Here is a 21,001-nt window from a genome sequence, read left to right as displayed (position 1 = left end):
ATATCTTCTCTCTTTTCTCTTTTCTTTCTTATTATTCAAATAGTATATTTCTTGGACTGTGTCTCTACTTTTCTTTTCCTTTTATATTCTGTTTGTTTTTGCTCTGCCTTGTGGAACATTTCTTTATCTTTCAGGCCTCCTGTGCAGTATTGGATTTTTGCTTTCATGTTTTTAATTTCTGAGAGCTCTTTTTTGGTCTCTGAATGTTCTTCCTCTTTTTAAATAGCACCCCGTTTCTGTTTCATGAATGCAGTATCTTTTGTACTGTCTCGCTGAGGCTATTAGTGCTACTTGTTTTTAAGTCGTCTTCCTACACAGACTCTGTTTCTGCAAATTGCTTTTCATTCTGTTTGTTTGTTTTTGTTTAATTTTATCTTCCATGCTTGAGGCATATCTCAACTGTCTGGTAAATCCTGGACTGTCTGATCATTTATGAGAGGGGAACTTTATCAGTTAGGTCCCAACAGTAACAAAAGGTTCATTCAAATTTGGACAATTTCAGGAGGACTTATTTACAAAATGGCTGTTTACGAAGGCAGAGTGTAGGAGAGCCGTCGCTTTGGCTGAGAGACACGGCAGTCTGAGGTGAGCCTTCTGAGAGGGACGGAGGAACGAGTGCCCTGACCCACTTCCCCCTGCCCTCTTGTTGTCTTCCCGGGTTTCCCAGTGGCCAAGCCAGTCCGAGAGTGAGGGAGCTTGCTTGTGTTGTCTGTGCCTCAACCTCTTCCCCATGCAGAGGGTAAGGCGAGCCAGGCTGTGGAGGGACAGAAGGCAGATGGCTGACATGGAACCAAAATCCTCAGTGGATGCTCGGTGTAGGGGGTTCATTGGTGGGGCTGTTTGCTGGGAGAATCTCCAAATGTCTGGGTCTTTAGGTCTTTCCTCTGGGGAGAGTCAGTTTTCCCAGGAAAGAATCTAGCAGTCTCTTTCCAAGGAGGGAGAAGGTCTGGCCACCTGTGTGCTGTTTGCTAAAAGGAGGCAGAAAGGAAGGCACATCCTTTTTACTGCCTCAACATGAAGCCCTCAGCACACCGCTGTTGTAGAGACCGCTCCCGTGCTCTGCGGGGTACTGGTGTCCCGCAGCTCGGAGACGTCTGTTTTGCCCAGTCCAAGGAATAAACCTGCAGGTCTGTGTGGAAGTGAGGGGGAGACAGTTACCTAGTAACACAGAGTGGAAGGGGGACATCTGCTCCTCAGATAACTTTCACCTCCCCTGCCATTCACATGCACACACATGCACACACATCCGCAGTTCCAGAGGTCCTTGCACCTGCCAATTCACTAGCCTTGTAGGGTTTTGTGGAAGGAATCAGGGTGCTTCTCAGCTTTCCCTGTTGGCATTTTAGGGTTTGGCTTTTTTGAGTTGTCTAAGTCAGTTGCAACCTACACCCAGGTTCCTGTATGTGTGTGTGTATATATATATATATAGGTGCAAGTATATATCCTGTAGATGTTTAGGTTCCTAGGCGCTCTCTGGAAATTCCAAGCCTTGTCTGGCTGAAATGCAGTGTATCTGGAGAGGGTTTGTGGGAAAGAGGAAAAAAGGCGATCTGGGGCCAGACTGTGTTATGTCCTGAATAGACTGTACTTCACTCTAGAGGCATGGCTTTGGGGATGGGAGCTAAAACCTAGGTCTGGCGGTGTGTGGAATGTTTGACAAGATTATTACTAATTAGGGTCCCAATTTTTTACTGCTTCCTATGTGATGACTCAACAGGGTGTGAGGAAGCAAGCAATAAACTATAAAGGGCTATACTGTGATGCATTATTTTTCAAACGCAGCCAACATCTTCCTGTCTTCATGTCTTGGCTCCTACTGTTACTTCCACTTGGAACTTTCTCCATCTTCTCTCTCACCTCTCTTACTCTTCCACTCCTATCTCTAGAAATGGTACCTTTAAGGCCCAGCTCATTGTCAACTCTACTATGAACCTGCTGCCCTCAGACTGATCAGGGACAGGGACTTCCAAACTCTCAAACCTTTAATGACGGTCGTTTCTTTCTCACTTCCGTTCCTGCCTGGAGTAGTCAAAGTTCTCCAGAGAAACAGAACCAATAGGAGATACTTGTGTGTGTGTGTGTGTGTGTATTCTATCCTATGTAGGTGTATATATATGGGCGGATGTACATATCCTATATATGAGCATAAGAAATCTCTTTATATATTATAATATAAAATAGAGATCTATTATAAGGAATTGGTTTATGTGATTATGGAGGCTGACAAGTGACAAGCTCTTCAGGGTGAGCTGGCGACCCAAGACCCGGAAGAGTCAGCAGTGTAGTTCCATCCATATCTGAAAGCTTTAAAACCAACGGTGAAGAATTCCCTTTTACCAGTATGAATAATGCTGCTGGCAACATGGGTGTACAGATACCTGTTGAGGCCCTGCTCTCTGTTCTTTTGGGTATATACTGGGAGTGGAATTGCTGGATCTTTTGGTAATTTTACATTTAATTTTTGAGGAATTGCGAACCTTTTCCACAAAGGCTGCACCATTTTACATTCCTACCAGCAATGTAGGAAAGTTCCAATTTCTTCAAATCCTCATCAACAGTTACTTTCTGTTTTTTAATAATAGCCATCCTAAGGGGTGTGAAGTGGTATCTCTGTGGTTTTGATTTGTAGTTCCCCCAACTAATGATGTTGAACATCTTTTCATGTGCTTGCTGGCCATTTATATATCTTATTTGGAGAAATGTTTGTGCAAGTCCTTTTTCCATTTTTGAACTGGGTTGTTTCTTTTTGTTGTTGAATTATAGGAATTCTTTCTGTATTCTGAGTATTAACCCCTTATCAGATATATGATTTACAAATATTTTCTTCCAGTCTGTGGATTGGCTTTTCATTCTCTTGTTAATGCCCTTTGATGTACTAAATCCTTTAATTTTGATGAAGTCCAATTTATCCACTTTTTCTTGTATCAGCTTATGCCTTTTTGGGTCATATGTAAGAAATGATTGCCAAATACAATGTCATGAAGATTTCTGTGCAAGTTGTCCTCTAAGAGTTTTATGGTTTTAGCTCTTATGTTTAGGTTTTTGATACATTTTAATTAATGTCTGTATATAGCTCAGCTTCTTTCCGCTGCATGTGGCTATCCAGTTTTCCCAACGTCATTTGTTGAAAGGATTGTCCTTTCCCTGTTGAACGGTCTTGGCACCCTTGTCAATATCATTTGGTGATATCAATTATACCTTTAACAAGCTGGGAAAAATATCAATCAGCTATATATGTAATGATTTATTTCTGGGCTCTCTAGCTATTACATTCTATTACTCTCCTGGTTCTTAAGGTGTGATTCTGGGGCTACACCTGAGAATCTGCATTTCTAACTCCTGTTCCCTTTCGATTTACTTATCTAAAGAGCAGTTTTTAAAAGGGGTCAGATGTGCCCAAACTTCCAAACTTCCAAACTGTCAATGCTAATCTTCCAAAAATAGCATTTATCATTCACTTTACTAACTCTCCTGCCAAATAAACACCCCAAAAGCATTAAGTGTCAACTGCCAAAAAAAGTTAAGTGAGGCCCCCCTACTCGCTCCAAATAAAGTTATTTGGAATCCTGAGCAGTTACAAGCAATGTGAACACAGGGTGATAGTCTTTCCCAAAAAGCCAGATGCCTTTAATTTCTTTTCCTTGCCTAATTGCGCTGGCTGAGACTTGTAGCGCCATGTTGAATAAAAGTGGCAAGAGCGAGTACCCTTGTTTAGGGGAAAGCTTTCATTATTTGTCATCGAGTATGATGTTAACTGTGGGTTTTTCATATATGGGCTTCATTCCCTCTTCCAGTTTGGTTGACACAGAGACTCCTTGCACAAGGTCATGAATATTCACTTGTTTATTCACACAATAAATATTCATTCATTAAGTGTCTACTCTGCTAGGAACTTGCTTTATACCCTGAGGATACAGTGATGACTAGACAGACAAAGTTCCCATGAAAAGACATTAAGAATTTTAAGTAGAAACATGACATGATTGAATTTGCATTTTTTAAAAAGCATCCTGGCTGAAGTGTGGAGACTAGATGGAAGGGGCCATGGTGGATGCCGGGAATCAATTACGAGACTATCGCAGAAATCTGAGAGAGATGGTAGGCTGGGACTAGTGTGGTGTCAGAGAACGTGCGAGGGGCAGATGGACTTGGGATCCATCTGGAGGCTGAAGTGGCCATGAACTGACAGGGAGGAGAGGAGAGGAGAGGGCGAGCTGCTGGGGTGCCTCCTCGGGTCTGACGCGGGCAAGTCCCTGCGACACAGAACAGAGGAGGGGGGTCGAGCAGCGAAAGACGACGAGGCTCAGTTTGGACGCACCGAGTTTGAGAGACACTGGACACGTCACATAGGCAGTTGTTGGTCCTGTGCAAGAAATGCTTGGGCTGAAGATAAACGTTTGAGAGAGTCCATGGAGATGGAGGCCACTGACCAGGGGAAGAACGGTTGGGAGGCGAAACAGCGAGGCAGTGAGTTGAGGAGGAAGGAAGCTCTTCCCCAGAAAAGACGGGAAGGAGCTGCCGGGAAGGCGAGGGAAGCGCGATGCCAAGGAAGCCAGAGGAGTGTGTTAACAAGGAAGGAATGGCAACCCGTCCCGGCTGCTCAGAGGTCAAATTCAGTGACCCCAGAGCGTGTTTTGTACTTCTCAGTCTGGATGACAGTACACGATGTTCACTGCATGATTCTTTTTGTCATGTGTACATAAAATACTACATGTAAAATAAAAGTAATAGGCATACTTATTATAGGTTAATTAATATTGATATAATAATAGAATTAACATTACGTTTATGTATTAAGTACTGCATTATAAGAAAATAAAATCAGGATTAGGAAGCTTTAAAAACATCCCAAAAGAGGAGTAAAAATCAACATTTGAAACATTTGAAAGAAAAACAGGTGTCCATGGAATTAAGTGGCTTGGAGTTACTTCTTCCTAGCTCTTGTCACCATCTGAGATGACCTTTTTCTTTGTTCTCTTGTGGGTGTTGTGTCATTCGGGTGCCAGCTCCATGAGGGCAGGGCTTGGTCTCGACACTGGTGTTCCTTGGGCCTAAGATAGTGTTGCAGAGGAGCCCCTCGATAAACGGCCGTAGAAGGAATGACGCCTTCAGAAAGGGCACTTTCAGGGCAGGGGTGAGGGCAAAATATGGGTTAGATGGGGGGAGAAGCGGATGGAGGACAGTGAGTGAACGTCAGTCAGTCTTTGAATTACTAGAGGGAGAAGTTTGGCTGGAAGTAGAAAAGAGGCAAGGAAGTCATTGGGAAGAAGCATAACAGGCAGGGAACGTTGTTTCTCAAGACTGAGACATTTGAGCACATGAACTATTGATGGGAAGGATTCACTGCCGAGGGAGAGGTTGATGACTCAGAAGAAGAGAGGGATAGCGCAAGGCCTGAGGTTCCAGGGAAGGCAGGCATCGTGGGATCCTTGGAGGTATTAGCCTAAGGTGAGAAGAGTATGATCTGTGTCTTATTTATCCTTGAATTTGTTATGTTGTTGACCTCAAAACTTGGCACACAGCTGGCATCCAATAAATATTTGTTAGAAATAGAATGTGCTACGTTAATACTGTGTGCCTGGCATGGTGCCAAGCAATTCATGTACATTATTGCACGTCATCCTCATGTCCACCTTATGATTTTGGGCCTACTGTTGGCCCTGCTTTACTGTGAAGGAAATCAAGGCTGGGAAAGTTTAAATAAAGTTGGTCAAACTGCTGCAAGGATTTCAACCCTGGTCTGCCTGACTCAAAAACTTTACAAATTTATTTAGATTTACTTATTTATTCTTTTAAGCCAAGGAAAGTGGTTAATAGGTTTTTCACTTAGAGGGAAATTTCAGTTAACAGAAAGAAAATAGAAGTAACACCTACTTTCTTCTTCTACTCCACGACGGGATGGGTGAGGTTACCATGCATGCAGCAGATGATTGTGTTTGTCAGGCTAATATTTACTGAGTACTTACTCGGTGCCGGAAATGTGCTAAGTAGTTTAGACAGTTTTGTTAGTGAATCCTCACAATGACCCAATGTAGTAGACACTCTCACTATTCAAATCTTTCAGATAAAGAAAATGAGATTTAAGGGAGAGTTTAGACATTGTGCAAGGTCCCCAGCAGTCAATGGCAGAACTGGATTTGAATTCAGGCAATCTGGTTCAAGAATCTGCTTACACAGGTATGTCAGCATGTATCCATAAGCTCTGCGTATAGGAATGATTGCTAAAGAGCCAGCTAATGCATGCAAATAGAGCAAATGATCAGCAATGTGAAGGGTAATTATTACTCACTCTTCATGTTGTGAAAATCCAGAGTGTAATGCAGCCTAAGCTGGGAAATGCAAGAACAAACAGCTCGATCATACTGGTGAAATCCAAGTTTAGAATAACCTCCAGGAAAGGTCAAATGGCAGACAGGGAGAAACTTCAGAAGCCCTAGATCTGACCAGAGATTACTGTTGACAGCAGGAGCAAAACCTGGCTGGAACTGTTAAACTGGCTAGTAAATTGTTCTCTAATCTGGAACACTATTAGACCCAGACAGCTAGAAGGGGCCTCGGAGAGCATCTAATAACCAAATTAGATTTCAACCTGTTCATTTCACAAGTGATATAATGAGCTATAATTAAAACACATTCAGATGGACTCTTTTGTCTAGAAAGAACTTGTTTTGGATAAATTTACTTATTTACATTTACTTAACTAAGTAATTCAAATACTCACTGAAGACTATGTGCTGAGTATTGTTATATAAACATTTTCTATGTGTTAACTAACTAAATTCTCATAAGAATCCTGTGAGGGTACTTTTTTCCCCTGTTTTACAGATAGAGACACTAAAGCACAATGATATTAAATGACTTGTCTAAGGACACACAGTTCGTGTCAGAGGGGAATTTGAACACAGGTTGTCTGGGTCCAGTCTGTGTATGTAGAATGCTGTGTATATTGCATTTGAAAAAGTCCACTCTCTAAAGGATTTCGATATTACATCCTTGAATCATGTGAGGCATCTCCCCATCAATAATTGTCATCAACCATGAAAAGATGACAAAACTGAAAGAGAACAAAGGCCTTTCCTTCGGGGTCTCAGAATTGCAATTCCAGGAGCACTGATTCTGGGGTAACCAAAGAAGTGCCCAGTTCATGTGGGGAAAGCAAGGAGTTTTTTAAAAATTTATTTTATTTTTTTATTTTGGTATCATTAATCAACAATTACATGAAAGACATTATGTTTACTAGGCTCTCCCCTTCACCAAGTCCCCGCCACACACCCCTTCACAGTCACTGTCCATCAGTGTAGTAAGATGCTGTAAAATCACTGCTTGTCTTCTCTGTGTTGAAAGCAGGAGTTTTTATGAGACAGAAGAAGGAGGGGTAGTTGCATGATTTAGATAAAGAAGAGTAAAAACTTAATTTGGTGCTAATTGGTGTTTGAGTGCCCTCTGAAGATTGTTTGGTGCTATTAAACAAAACTATTCTTGGTGTGCATTAGTTAACTCTTCTCCACCCTAAGTTCATATCAACAGTTTTATTGTCCAAATGTCAGTGGTTCTGTTGGGTTTTGTGAGCAACTGCTTGTAAAACTAGTACCCGTTCTGCTCCAGATCAGGAGTTCATTAATTAGAAAGGAAAATGGAGCTTCAAAATGGAGTCCCTCATGTCCAAAAATTTTATACAATTCCATATTGTCATGTTTAGAAAAAAAGTGATGAAGTATACATAATATAAATTTACCATTTTAACCAATTCTAAGTGTAGTTCAGTGGCATTAAGGGCAACCATGACCGCCATTCATCTCCAGACCTTTTTGTTTTGCAAAATTGAAACTCCATACCCATTAAACAATAATGCCATTCCTGGTCCTCCCCCTCCCCTGCTTCTAGAACCCACTATCCTTTCTGTCTCTGAATTAGACCACTCTGGGGTCTTCATATAAGTGGAATCATACAATATTTGTCTTTTTGTGTCTGACTTATTTCACTTAGTGTAAGATCTTCAAGGTTCATTCATGTTGGAGCATGTGTAGAATTGCTTTCCTTTTTAAGACTAATACCCTATCGTATAGAGAAACCACATCTGGTTCCTCCATTCATCCTTAGGACACTTGGGTTGCTAACACCTATTGGCTGTTATGAATAACGCTGCTATGAACAGGGGTGTGCAAACATCTGTTTTAATCCCTTTCAATTCTTTTGTGTATATACCCAGAAATGCCATTGCTAGATAACATGGTAATTCTATATTTAATTTTAATCATGCTACTTTTAAACAGTTACAAATCATAACATTCTATAAATACTATAAGAAAGGGAGATTTTAGAACCCTTTCTGGGAATGATGCTAAAAATCTCTTCTCTGAGGGTAAACTCAGCTGGTGATGCGATGAAAATGTGTTGAACTCTGCTGCTGATGGTGAATTTGATGGTTGTTTAGCCAGAACTGGGGATGCTGCATTCCTCCACGGTGAAAGTGGAGGTGTTCCCAGTCAGGCAGAGGGTACAGGCCCTGACTGGGCTTGTTTCTGGGGGGTGCCGTTGCCTGAGGGCACTGAGTTCTGCTGGTCAGACGCCCCCTTCCCTCCTCCCCGACTATGTATTTTACTTCTGCCGGCTCATTTACTGTCAACCTCCTCATAGACTGATGAGAAAGAGTAGGAGAGGTTTCAGGGAATAAGGTGCACCTTCTGGTAATTACTGATTATTCAGGTCAGAGGCCAGGGGAGGGGTCTGCAGGGCAGCCCAACCCCACTCTTTGCCCTCCTTAATCACCATTGACCCTAAAGGTGAATAGAGAACAAAGGGTATTGTTTTCACCTCTCCCAGTTGAGAATAGCCCAAATACATCAGCCTATAGCAAAACTACTTCGCCTCCTGAGGCCAGGGAGAAGAGAAGCAGATAAGTAATAAGTGCTTTTTAGATTAAAAACAATCTATGTATTTATTAGTGTGGCCTCTAACAGACCTCTGTGGCAAACTTTATATAATCTCTTCTGTTCAAAGGTGAGAGTGGACTTGGCTTGAGCGGAGTCTGATAGAAGTAGGACCAGCCGAGGGCTTCGCCCTCTAGGGGAGACGGAGGGTAATGCAGGAACCTGCCCTGGCTGCCTGGAGGGGGTCTGGGAGGCCCAAGAAGCGTGTGTGCCAAACACCAAGTTCTGCTCCTCTCCTTTCCCCTTCCAGTGGACCCATCCGCCAGTGCCTGCTGTGATGGGGTAGACAGATGTCCTGTAGTGTTCTTGGTCCCACGCCCACTGCATCCTCTATCACCGGGCGTTCTGGACTAGGTTCTGGAGCACCCAGTTACCAGCTGTGCAGTCTTGAACAAGTCACTTCACTTCTCTGAGCCTTAGTGCATTTATCTGAAAATAGGGGACAATACCTCCTAGCCCTTAAGGTTAAGAAGTTCAAAGATTGGGTACCTGAAAGCACTTTGTGAGCAGCAGTTACCCAAGAGAGACGCCCTGGTTAAAGTCCTGGTTCCTTCTGCTGCAGAATCATGGCAGTGTGTCTAAAATCCATGGCCCCAGGGACCTTCAGCCCTGTCTGGTTTTCATTTCTGTTTTCTGGTGACCCAATGTTCCCATTTCCACTCTGCAATTCACCCGGGAGCTCTAGCCAAATCCCTATCACCTGAGTCTTCTCCCCTTCCCAGGGAGGAGAAACCAGGCATCAGGAACCAGGTCTGGGTGAGGGCAGGTCAGGCTGAACTGTATAGGTATGTTTTCTTCTCCTTCTTATCAGTGTTTTTCATAACAAGGCCTGGAATGTTGGCCCAAGAATTTTGAGCCTCTACTTAGTACAGAGTTCAGGTGGAGCTTGCTGGTTAGAGAGCTTGCCCAGACTATACCCCAGGGGAGGCCACATCTCCCAGACAAAGGCTCCCTGACATGTGCCAGGCCCTGCTCAGCAGAGGAATACAGAGATAAGCCTTATGGGGTGGCAGTGAGCAAAGTCAGCGTGGGGCTTTGAGGAAACACGGAGACGGGCCACCTAATCTGACCTTGTGGGTGATAGGATCCTAGGGAAGTAGGGGCGAGTTCAGATGCCTTCCTGGAGATGACATCCCAGCTGAGACTTAAATGTGAGTAAGGTATAGGACAAAGGAGGGGAATCTCTTGCAGAGGAAATAGCCAGAACAAAGGCATGGAGGTAAGCCATAAGGAATATTGTAGAAACATGATTATATTCAAGGCATGGAGATGCCGAAAATGAGGCTGAGAAAGTAAAGATGGGCCAGAACTTTTCAATTTGAACCATAATATCAATAACTGACACATTGTTGCCCTCATCTTACAAATCAGGAAATAGAGGCTCAGAGAACTTAAGCAACTTGGCCAAGTCACACATCCAGCAAGTGGCAGAGCTACGATGGGAACTCAATCTGTCTGACTCCAGAACACAGGTGAACACAGGGGGATGCCCACTTTGGTGCAGTCAGCCAGGTGGAGTCTGAGACACCTGTTCTCAGGCTTCGATATCCTTCTTTCAAACTCTCTTATCTGAATGAAGGGTTTTCTGCAGGCTTCTGGTTTAAGGATGACAGCTTGTAGTCCTTCTTTGATTTTTTTTGGGTCTGCATCTGCCACAATGGAAGGAAAGAGGGCAACCACAGTGGCAACCACCCTTTGTTTTGCTGCAACCCCTTTTAAATAGAAGAGAGGGCAAGTGGCTAAACAATGTACCCTGCAACATTTCTTTCCCTGCCTGTGAGTGTAACTGAGGTACGTCCACCCTGCCAGCCTCCCTCACAGGGTGTGGGTCAGGATTCTGCCTGGCAATGCTAATGGGTGGTTCCCACAAACAGACCCAGATGCATGGGGTCTGAGGACTGTAATTCAGAAGCTCTGTCCCTTTGTGCCAGGTTGTATCCTCTTGGAGGTCCCTGTCAGGCCATGCCATGCCCATTCAGCAGGCCCGGGAGCCTTAATCCTGGCTGGGATCAGCCTGAAGCCCCAAGGGGAAAAGCACATTCTAATTAGCAGTTGCCGATCCAGAATCTTCTCAAGCCTGGACCTTCAGTATTTTTCTTTGCCTTCACACTGAGCCCTGAGACCACAGCATCAGCTTGAGGCTCCGTGGGAGCCTTGGTGAGGCCCTTTCGAGAGGTCTTTGTGGCTGCTCCTGAAATCCAAGTACCAGTTTCTATCTGTCAAACCAGGAGGGTGGCCATGCGGGTTCTGACAGCTACTGAGCACCTGTGGCGCTACCCTGGGGGTCAGCTGTATGAATGTCAACTCCCGGAATCTTTATAACCATCCTATGGACTTTCTTATCATTATCTGATGGGTGAGAAAACTGAAGCTCAACAGAGATTTCCAACAGCAGTCACAGACACAGGAGGTGGAGGGAACCCGGCTTTATCTGCCTGCCTCCAAAGCCTGTCTGTGTTCCTTTCTGTGTTGGCAGACAGGCACACAGAGGGAATGTACCTTTACCAGAGCGGGTCTTCCAATGCCCAGGCCTCATTCCAGATCGATTATATCATAATCTTTGGGGGTGAGAGCCAGACATCTGGGCTTTTTAGGACTCTCCAGGTGATCGCAAGCGGCGACCCACCTGGCAAACGCTGCTTCGCTGTCGCTGCGAGGCAAGTCGCCCGCTGGAGCACTCCCTGGCGCCCCTTTCAGCGTAATCCTGTTTACGAAACCAAAAATAAAAACCGAGCCGGTGGTAGCTAATTCTCCTTTCATCGACAGAACCGGGGAGAGGGGCCCTGGCAGGCTTTGGCCCCGGCCGGGTTCGGGGTCCCCTGCCCTCTCCGCCCAGGTGCTGAGCTGCAGCAGGAAGCCCCCGGTCCCGGTGAGCCGGTGCGCGGGGCAGTTGCGCCATCCGCCCGGGCTTTCGTAACAGCACCCTGGGACGGCCAAGACACCCCAGCACGAGTTCCTCAAATGTTTTCCTGCGTTGCCAGGACTATCCTCTGGTCTGAGTCATGTGCAAGTGGGAAGTCGCACTGACACGGAGCCGGGCCAGCGGCAGCCGAGTGCAGCGCGGCCGGGGGCTCGGGGACTCGCTGCGCGTGTAGAGCGCGGGCCCTGCGGGGATGGGGGCTGCCCTCGGGGCTTGAGCTCGCCCGCCCACTCGCCGCCCCGCCCCGGCCGCCCTGTCCCTACCCGCCTCCTGCCTCCTGGGGACCGTGGGGCATTAGCCGACGAGGAAGCATGCTGGCCGTCCGCTGCGCCCTGCTGGCCGTCCTGCTCGTCGCTCCGGGGACGGCGCTGACCCCAGACCGCTGTCCCGCCCCGGGTAAGGGCTTCGCACGCACCCGGAGGGCTGCGGCCTGGCGGGCGGGGAGAGCCCCGTGGCGCCGCCGACTGGGGCGGCCGGAGGGAGGAAAGGAGGGGGAGACGGCTCCCCTTTTCTGTGGCCAGCTTAGGTCCCCGCAGGCACCAGTGCGGGGCCCGAGCTGACACCGCTGTTGGGTAGCTCCTGCGCCCGCCGCCGCATCCCGCGCCCTGGGCCTGGCGCGCTCCCGTGACTGTCCTGTGATCGGGAAGCTCCGTGCGGTCGGCACACAGGACTTGGTGTGTTCTTAGAAACCCGGTTCTTGCGCGTCCTTCCCAGTGCCCCGCGAGCCTTTAGACAGCTGCGTCCCGCGTTGCCTACTCAAAGGGGAGATGCCCTAGCGGGGTGGAGTCGCCCTTGTATCAGCGTCCCTCTTACCCTCAGCTTTGCGGGGAGGGGTCACCTCGCCTGGCTCTCCCCTCAGCCGCCTGAGTGCACGTGTGGATGACGGGGCCCTGACGGCTGGGCCCGACACCGTGCGCCCTGAGTCACCAAGGCTCGGCTCTAAGCACTCGCTGCCGCGGACGCCAGCTCCAGCGAACTGCTGGCCCTGGGAGTTCAGCCTAAGTGGAGAGGCTGGCCAGGGGTTGGGACGTCCTGGGGCTGGAACAGACCGGACTCCCCTTGCAGAGCGGAGAAGGAGGAGTGAGTGAGGCAGAGGGCAGTGGGCACTTTTGCTCCTGTTGACTGTAATCTGCCCCTGGCAGCCAGGCCTTCCTATGGGTCCTGGCAGCATGCCCGGCTATGTGTCTAGTCTTTCCTCTTGATGAGCTGGGCAACTGCTTCTCCAGACGTTTATTTTAGGGTGTGAGGGCTTCTTTGCGGATACAGTGGAAAACCAAGAGGGCAGTGGCAGGATTCTGTGAGCAGATACTTGGGGACACAGGTGGCACTGGCTTCCACTGCTAGGCTGCACTGCGCTGTCCTGGGTAAACACCCGCAGCCGGATCTCTCCCTCCTGGGAGGTAACACTCTAGGGCTTGAGGCTGGTGTATTCCCTTTGCTTTTTCCTTTGCTCTGCAGCTCCCTTAGCTTTGGGGATGGTTGTGTTTCCTGCACTTGGAAGAGGAAAGTAAAGGGATCCCTTCTCTCAGCACAATTTGTGACTCCAGCCAGTAACAGCCACTGTTGATTGAGGCCTTGTGTGTTTTACGTAAGTTTTCTAATCCTCCACTGGATCTAAATATACTTGTTCTGAAGAGGTGACAGGTCTGGAGAGGTGAGGGTGGGGGATTGTCCGACCCAGTTGGCGGAGGCCCACCCCTCCACGGCGCTGTGCTCCAGTGTGGTGAGTCCCCCAACTCCCAAAGGTAGAGCGAGCCCAGCAGGTGGAGCTGGGGTCCTTGGGGGCAAGCTGCCAGTCACCTGTGGGGTGACTGAGCCTCAGAGCTGTCCAAGCACTAAAGCAGGAGGGAATTGGAGGCCTGGGCTTGCCCACTGTGGAGTCAGAAGGACGCAGACAGGCTTGAGGTCTTGCATGCCTCCCACCGCTCAGAGGGACCCAGGCTCCTCTGCCTGCCTCCTGTCCCAGCACACCGCAGGGCACCACCGCAGGGAGGCTAGCCCCAAGAGGTTACTGCTATAGCTGCTGCTTACTTTTGCTCCTACGTGGTTGCAAGGTCCTGCAAGGGCAGCCAGTTTCAGTCAGTTCTCTATTTCCTTGGAACCCCAGGGGGACGGGCAAAGTGGTCTCTAGGCCTGGCAGAACAAAGGCAGAAATGAGACTTTGGGGAGGAAGTGAAAGCCCAGTTCAGAAGGAAAGTGCAGAGGAGTAGAAAATACCCAGCTCCCTTCCCACACCCACAGAGACACAGCCCACAAACTTGAGACTAAAAAGAAAGACATCATACAGGAAGCATGGAGCAAATGACTGAGATGGCCTGCTTTGGAGAAGTGGGGGACTGAAGGGATATCAGAGTCTGCAGTTGTTTGGAGGGGAAATCCACTGGCCCTCAGGGCTGTGGGCTCTGATAGCCTGGAGGCATGCTGTTGGGATTAGTGGCTGCCCACGTGTCCAAGAGCTGGCGGGACTGCTCAGGTGTGCTTGCTGTCTAGGGGCCTGGACTAGCTGGGACTTAGGTGCTGGGCGTGGAAGTCCAGGACACGGGTGACTCAGGTTCCTTCCGCCTTCTGCAGAGCAAGACAGTGCACAAAACAAGCATCTACAGCTTTAAGTCTCAAAGTCCTGTCTCAACTTCTGAACTTCCCTTTAGGGCAACTTCTTCCTGCCCCCAATGCCTACCTGCATTCCTAGCCTCACCCTAAATCAGTATTTCTGAAAAGGTTAGTTCTGGGTCTCATTGCATCAGAATTGGGGTGCATGTGTATTGGGGGCAGGGGATGGGGGCTGGACAAAAATGCTGATTGGTGGCTCCCACCCCAGGTTTCCCGAAGAGAGGTATCTGGCAGAGAGGCTCTGGAGCTGTCCTTTTCAACAAATACCCCTTGGGATTCGTAAGTTTGAGGATGGCTGGCTGAACGGTGTGACTGAGGAAATGAACAGGCCCTTCCCTGTCGGGCTTCTAGTTGCCAGAAATTTCTCTCTGATTTGGCTCTGCCCCTTGTTCATTCATTGCAGCAAACATTTCTTGAGTCTGTGAAAAGCCCTATGGGGCCTGTGTGGAATCAGCCACCCAGACTCCACCCTGAAAGGAGCTTGAAAATGGCCAAGTGTAAATCCATGAGAGGGACCAAGAAAACCTGTCACTCTTGATACCAACTACCCATAGTCAAATTGTGCGTGTTGGGGCCGTGTGGAGAGAGGAAGCTCCTTCCACTGAGGACCGAGACCCCTTGGCAGCAGGCACGTAGACTCTGTGGGTATCACCTCATCTCTGACCCCCAGTGTCCGGCCTCCCCGCCCCTCACTCCCTATTAACTGGGTAAACAAATCCTCCCCACAAGGGTGTAAGGATTACACCCAGCACCCCGCTGCTTGCTAAAATATGCACCCACTCCCCTTGCCCCTCTCCCCACCTTCCCGGGTTCCTCCGGACCTCCTGCCCAGGTAACCCAGTGAATGAGAGCATTCCAGGCACCAAATCTGGGCTTATTCAAATCAGTCTTAAAGGTCTAGAGCTGTATTCTCTAGTATGTAGCCACTTAACCAAGTGTGGTCATTTAAAATTAAGTTAATTAAAGTGAAATCAAATTGAAACTGTAGTTCTTAGCTGCACCAGCCCCATTTCGAGTGCTCAGGAGCACATGTGACTTATGGCTGCGGGATTGGCTGGCCCAGATGGAGGATGTTTCTATCCCTGCACAAAGTTCTACTGGGCACTCAGTCTAGAGGGCTGAGCAGTTTCTTCTAGAGGGTTTCTGTTGCTTCTTCCTTTACCCTCTGTGATGCCAGGGTTCTTGTTTGCGGAGTCGAAGAAGGAACTTAGCAAACAGTCAAGGTAGGAGAGCCCGGGAGACTTTTATTGAGAGTACAATGAGAGGACAGACAGAGCTCGAGCCAGGAGGGGACAAGAGAGCCCGTGGTGGTGCATTGTCTAGGGGTTTTATAGGCAGTTGAGGATATTTGGGAACATGAAAAAAAGCTTAGGGGTGTGGACTTGTTAGGTGGTCCCTGAATATTCAGAATTAACTTAACATAAGGAATTCCCTGCCTTGATTTCTCTCTGGGACACCAGAGTCTTGGTCTGGGAGCATATCAAAAGGCCGCCTGCCCAGCTCCCCAGGTGGGCTGAGGTATTGTCTGTTTGCTAAAGAGTAAGTTAAGAATCTTCTTAAACTTCCTGGGTGTTAAAATGCAATCTTATCTTTAAGGTAGAATCATTCCTGCCTTTTACTATGTTATTTACAGCTGGGTCTGCAGCTAAATTAGTTCCCCAGTTTGCAAACTCTCTTCATCAGATCTGAAAGAGGAAAGATGGCACATAGGCCTGGGCCTTTAGCATGCTAAAGTGAGTCTTACACATGATTACAAATGATTAGCATAATAAGAACATGTGCTATTCTTCTTTATCTGGGGACTATTAACTGTTCTCACTGAAGAATGATTCTAGAGCTTAATGTTCCACACAGAGTTTTGGTAGGGGGTTTCCTTGCATGTAGTTAGATTACTCTGACTGTAAATATCCTGCTTTGCTTTTTCCAGAGGCCCTCACCCTGTTCTGGCTAAGACCATGGTCCCTGTCTCATCTGGACCTTCTTTCTTGTACCTGTACACAGCTCACCTTGTACAGGGGTTGCGGGAAATCAATGCTGTTGCTGCGTTTAAGAGTTTATTCAGCATCTCTCTGAGGACCATGGCCTGGATGTTGTGATAAACTGCTTCAAAGCCCCTTGGTTTGAGAACATCTTAAGTATTTTTTTACAAGGGGTGGCTGCAGGGAAGAGCTTATGCCAATCAATACATCATAAAAGATAATGAATATTCTGAGGAAGTAGAGATTAGGATGCTAATTATTCTACTTAGGGGCACTAGAATCAGCCCAGTTTATCTTTTTGTGCGCATGGTGGGCTAATCTTTTTCTGGTCTTGGGTGAGGGGTGGAGGGGCGAGGACTGTGAGTCTCACAACAGAGGCAGGAGTGGCTGCAGGGCATCTTCACGCCACAGCAGGAGCCGACCTGGCTGACTCCGGTCCTCCGCAGCCTGCACAGCTCTGTCTGCCTGTTGGACCACCGTGGGGAACCACAAAATGCCATTTTATTTCACCTGGGGAATAGTTACGGCTTTGGCTCCAGACAGACCTCTGCCCAGCGCTCCTCCCACGTAGAAATGGTGTGATCTTGGGTGAGTGGTTTTACTTTTCAGAGACTCACTGTCCTCGTCTGGAAAAATCTAAATAATTTTACTACCTCACAGGATTTTTATGAAGATAAAATGAGCTAATAAGTAGGGTGTTATACAGTGTATAAAAAAGTCCCTAGGGCAGAGCAAGAGCTTAAATAGTTGTAGCTAATAATGTGTGTATTTGAAAAAAATATAATGAGGAGAGTCCGTGTCCTGAGAACCCAGTGAGGACAGAGTATGGAAGAGGAGGGAGCCGTTGGCGTTTCAAACCTCACCCAGAGGCCAGCCGGGAGGACCACAGAGACTTGGTCACAGTGGACTGAGCAGCAGACAGGCCTTTGGAGACATTGACGTGCGGGGTTCTGGTGAAATGGTGGAGGCCAGAGGCTGACAGGAGTGGATTCATGAGGGAATGGGATGGGGGAGTCTGGAGACAGCAGACAGAAGCCACTGTTCCGAGGATTTTAGCAGTAAAGGAATAAAGAAACGGAGTAGATGCTGGAGAAGTGGGGTCAAGAAAAGGGATTTTTAAAAGATGACTGTAACATCAGTACGTTGCATGCTGATGGAGATGATCTAGCGGACATCAAGAATTGAGAGCAATGCTCTTGAGTAGGCAAGAGGAAACAGGCTCAGAGAGGTTAAGTCACTCGCTTAGGATAGCACAGCAAGGAAGTGACAGACCACGTGCTGGGTCTCGCTCTGAGTCTTGTTCTTTCTACTCTATCATGTGTGTCATCAACGACTCCTCCCTTTTCCCCAAGCACAGGAGTGTCACGGCCACCTGGCTTCACAGCATCTTCCTTAGCCCAGCACCATGCCTGTTGGCGTGGCAGGGACAGCCAGCCCGGCTTTCGCCCTGGGGAGTGTCTGCTGCCTCTTAGTACTGAAGAATCCTAAAGGTCCTGGCCATCACACTGCAATCCCTCCTCCGTAGCCATTCACATCACTTTCGGTCAGGGTAATGTTTTGCAATCACGAGTTGCTATAAATGAGCTTTCTCTGTCTCTAAGAGAGGCAGCTGGTGTAGGAGAGAAAAAACAGCTCTGGGTCAGACAATCCTGACCTGTCTCAGGCTGCCCACTTGGCCGGCCAGCTGACCTTGGGGCAAAAATCTTCCCACCTGGGTGGATTCTTTCTGAAGCTGTAACAAACCAAAGCAGGTGCCTGATAGATGTTACTGATCCTACAAGCCCATTTTGATGGGACGAGGGGAGGCTCTAGTATGAGGATTTTCACAGAAAAAGGGAAAGACCCATCAATGCAGTGGGGTAATAATTACAATTGCCCATGTTTTTGGAGAAATCAGGTATATCCTGAAAGTAGTGCTAAGGTTTTAACGTTAATTATCTAATGTAAGTCTCACAACTACATTTTGAAGTAGGTATTATTATTTTCATTTCATGGGTGGGAAAAGTGAAGCTTGAAGGGACTGAGAAACTAGGCCAAAGTCACACAGCTGGTAAGTGACTAACTTAGGTGGGAACTTGGGTGTGTCTGAATCCTGGGTTTGAACCTTTGACCATTGAACCCAATGGACTGGAAAGAGTTCATTCATTTCTATGTGACAGAGAGTGTCCTCTGTAATTTTTTTGGTATTTCATCATATGGAGGCACCAATTAATTTGTTTTTATTAAAGTATCATTGATATAGAATCTTATGATGGTTTCAAATACACACCACAGTGGTTCAACATTCACCCATATTATGAAGTCCTCACCCCACTCCAGTGCGGTCACTGTCTATCAATGTAGCAAGATGCTACAGAATCATTAACTGCACTGTTGGCACTGCACTACCATCCCGTGTACCCAGTCTCCTTCTGATGGACATTTAGTTGTGTCCTATCTTGTCATTACAGACAGTGCTGTGGGAAATAACTGCATATCCCTCTTGTCGCATGAATGCCAGACCATCTGTAAGACAGATTCCTTGCAGGGGAATCTATGGGTGGGAGGGCACATGCATTTGTAATTCTGAGAGAGAATGCAAGTCACACAGTTTCGTATTCCCCAGCAGCAATGGGGGGAATACCTGTGTCCCACACCTTTGCCAAAACTCTGTGCTTAAACTGCTATCTACACAGAAAATGTGTCTGTGTGGAATTTGCACTTATCTGAGTGAGGTCAGACAGATTTTCCCATGTTTAAGAGACGTTTGCATGATTTACTTACATGAACTGCCTGTTCCTATTCATGGCTTATGTTTTAAATTGGGTGGTTGAACTTTCTCTTATTGTTTATAGGAGCCCTTAACATATTAGGGTATTTAGTCCTTTATGATATAAGTTGTGAATATTTTTTTTCCAGTTTATTATTTGTCTTTTGAGTGTTTTTTTGGTGGTGGGGGAATGGTTTTTGCCATGCAGATTTTTAAATAAATGTCATTGGGTTTATCAGTCTCTTATGACTTGGTTAGGTTTGGTATCATACTTAATAAGATCTCTATACCAATATTATTTTAAAAGCTTTTTCTTTTTCTTTTTTTTTGTCTGGTACTATTAAGAGTGTTTTACATGTAGATATTTGATCCATTTAAATTTACCATGGAGTGAGGTATGAGGTATGGCTCTAACTTTTTCCCCCAGTTATAATTTGCTGACCCTTTACAGTTTATTGTAAGACTAATCCATCTTTTCCCCACTGATTTTGAAAGTCAAAATCTACCTTTAAAATCTACTAAATTTTGTTGTATACTTGAGTTTATAGTGCTTCTTGGTATAGTGAGTAGTTAAAGGCACAAATTCTATGACCTCATTGCCCTAATTAGGTACATAACCGGTCTCTTCTATAAGACAGACGGTTGGAGCGATGTCAGTTAACTAATCCAGTGCATGCTTGGAATAACGTCTATAGGTAGCCAACACTCGAGACTAAGCTCTTTTTAAAAACTTGTGTAAAATGCACATGGCATAAAATTTGTTATCTTAGTCATTTTAAAGTGTACAGTTCGATGGTGCAGACTAAGCTATTTTTGGTTACTACTATTTCTGAACTTTTCAGTCTTTTCCATTGTTTTGTTTATTTATGCCAGTACCATACTATTTTAACGACTGTAGCTTTGTAATATGCTTTAAAGTTTGGACTAATCCCCCTCTCATTTTGCTTTTTCAGTATTGTCCTGGCTGTCCTTGCTTGTTTACTTTAGCATTTGAACTTTAGAATCGGCTTGCCTAGTTAAAAAAAACAAAAAAGTCCTGTTGGTATTTTTATTAGGATCAAGTAAAATTTGGAGATTAGCCTAGGAGCACTGACATTTGTAATGCCAGGCCTTCCTATCATAGAACACAGTGGACCTAATGTGGCTTATTTCTGAGGAGTCTGGGCTGGGGCAGGAAAGCCGGAATCCTGGATTTCCAGTTTCCTTGAGGGTTGATGTGTCTGCTCCTCCATTCTGAGCTGCTTCCTTCTGGGAGACATGGGATGAGCTGCCGCTGTGTGAGTGTGGGCCTGTGTGCTGGTGGGGAGGGGGCCACAGGCTTGAGCTCAGGCAGTTGTGGGAATGTGGGAGGGGAACTTTGGGACTTGTATAGAGATGTGTATGGCAATATAACACACAGAAGAGTGTGCTCAGCATATATAGAAGAGCTTGATGAATTTTCACACACGGAGCATACCCATGTAACCACGTATCGGACAGACAGAACGTGGCCAGCCCTGGCAACCTCCCCTTGGGTCCCCCTCCAGTCCTTCCCTACCATGCCTCCACTTGGTGACTTCTGAAGCCTTTTGCTTTGCTTCTTCCTATCTAAAGGTGGGGAAGTGGGAGCTGGGGATGGCTGGTGGATACGGTTTGTGATGGGAAGGGAGATGCACATCAGGTCCCTTCTTCCCACTACCCTCCCCTACCCCTCCACAAACATGGAAGACCCAAGTGGGCCAGGCTCCTGGTGAGACTCTGAGGCCAGGGGGAGACAGGACCCTCTGTGCTATGCCCCTTGGAAGGCGGTGGGCTGTGGCATAATGCAACCGAG

General features: G+C 46.9%; 1 protein-coding gene and 1 long non-coding RNA gene across 3 annotated transcripts in view; one reads left to right on the top strand and one right to left on the bottom strand.

Moving 5' to 3' along the window:
* Positions 1-7,160: 7,160 nt before the first annotated feature.
* LOC140846162 (uncharacterized) lies at positions 7,161-11,635 on the bottom strand. Its single transcript, XR_012125077.1, has 2 exons — positions 11,557-11,635; positions 7,161-10,642 (listed from the first exon to the last, which is right to left on the bottom strand). It is a non-coding gene; the product is annotated as an uncharacterized lncRNA (long non-coding RNA).
* A 328-nt stretch (positions 11,636-11,963) lies between these two features.
* Positions 11,964-21,001, top strand: part of IL6R (interleukin 6 receptor) — a 47,008-nt gene continuing 37,970 nt past the window's right edge. Inside the window, exon 1 of one of the 2 annotated variants that reach the window (XM_017655157.3) lies at positions 11,964-12,246. In XM_017655157.3, the coding sequence (XP_017510646.1) occupies positions 12,162-12,246 (85 nt within the window). In that variant the 5' untranslated portion in view covers positions 11,964-12,161. Of the gene's footprint in view, positions 12,247-19,010; positions 20,466-21,001 lie in introns of those variants that run through there. The other variant, XM_017655167.3, reaches the window with a different exon arrangement.

The sequence above is a fragment of the Manis javanica genome, chromosome 14, assembly GCF_040802235.1.
Source record: "Manis javanica isolate MJ-LG chromosome 14, MJ_LKY, whole genome shotgun sequence".
NCBI lineage: Eukaryota > Metazoa > Chordata > Mammalia > Pholidota > Manidae > Manis > Manis javanica.
The sequence above is the reverse complement of the archived record's forward strand: the minus strand, read 5'-3'. Positions and strand labels throughout refer to the sequence as shown.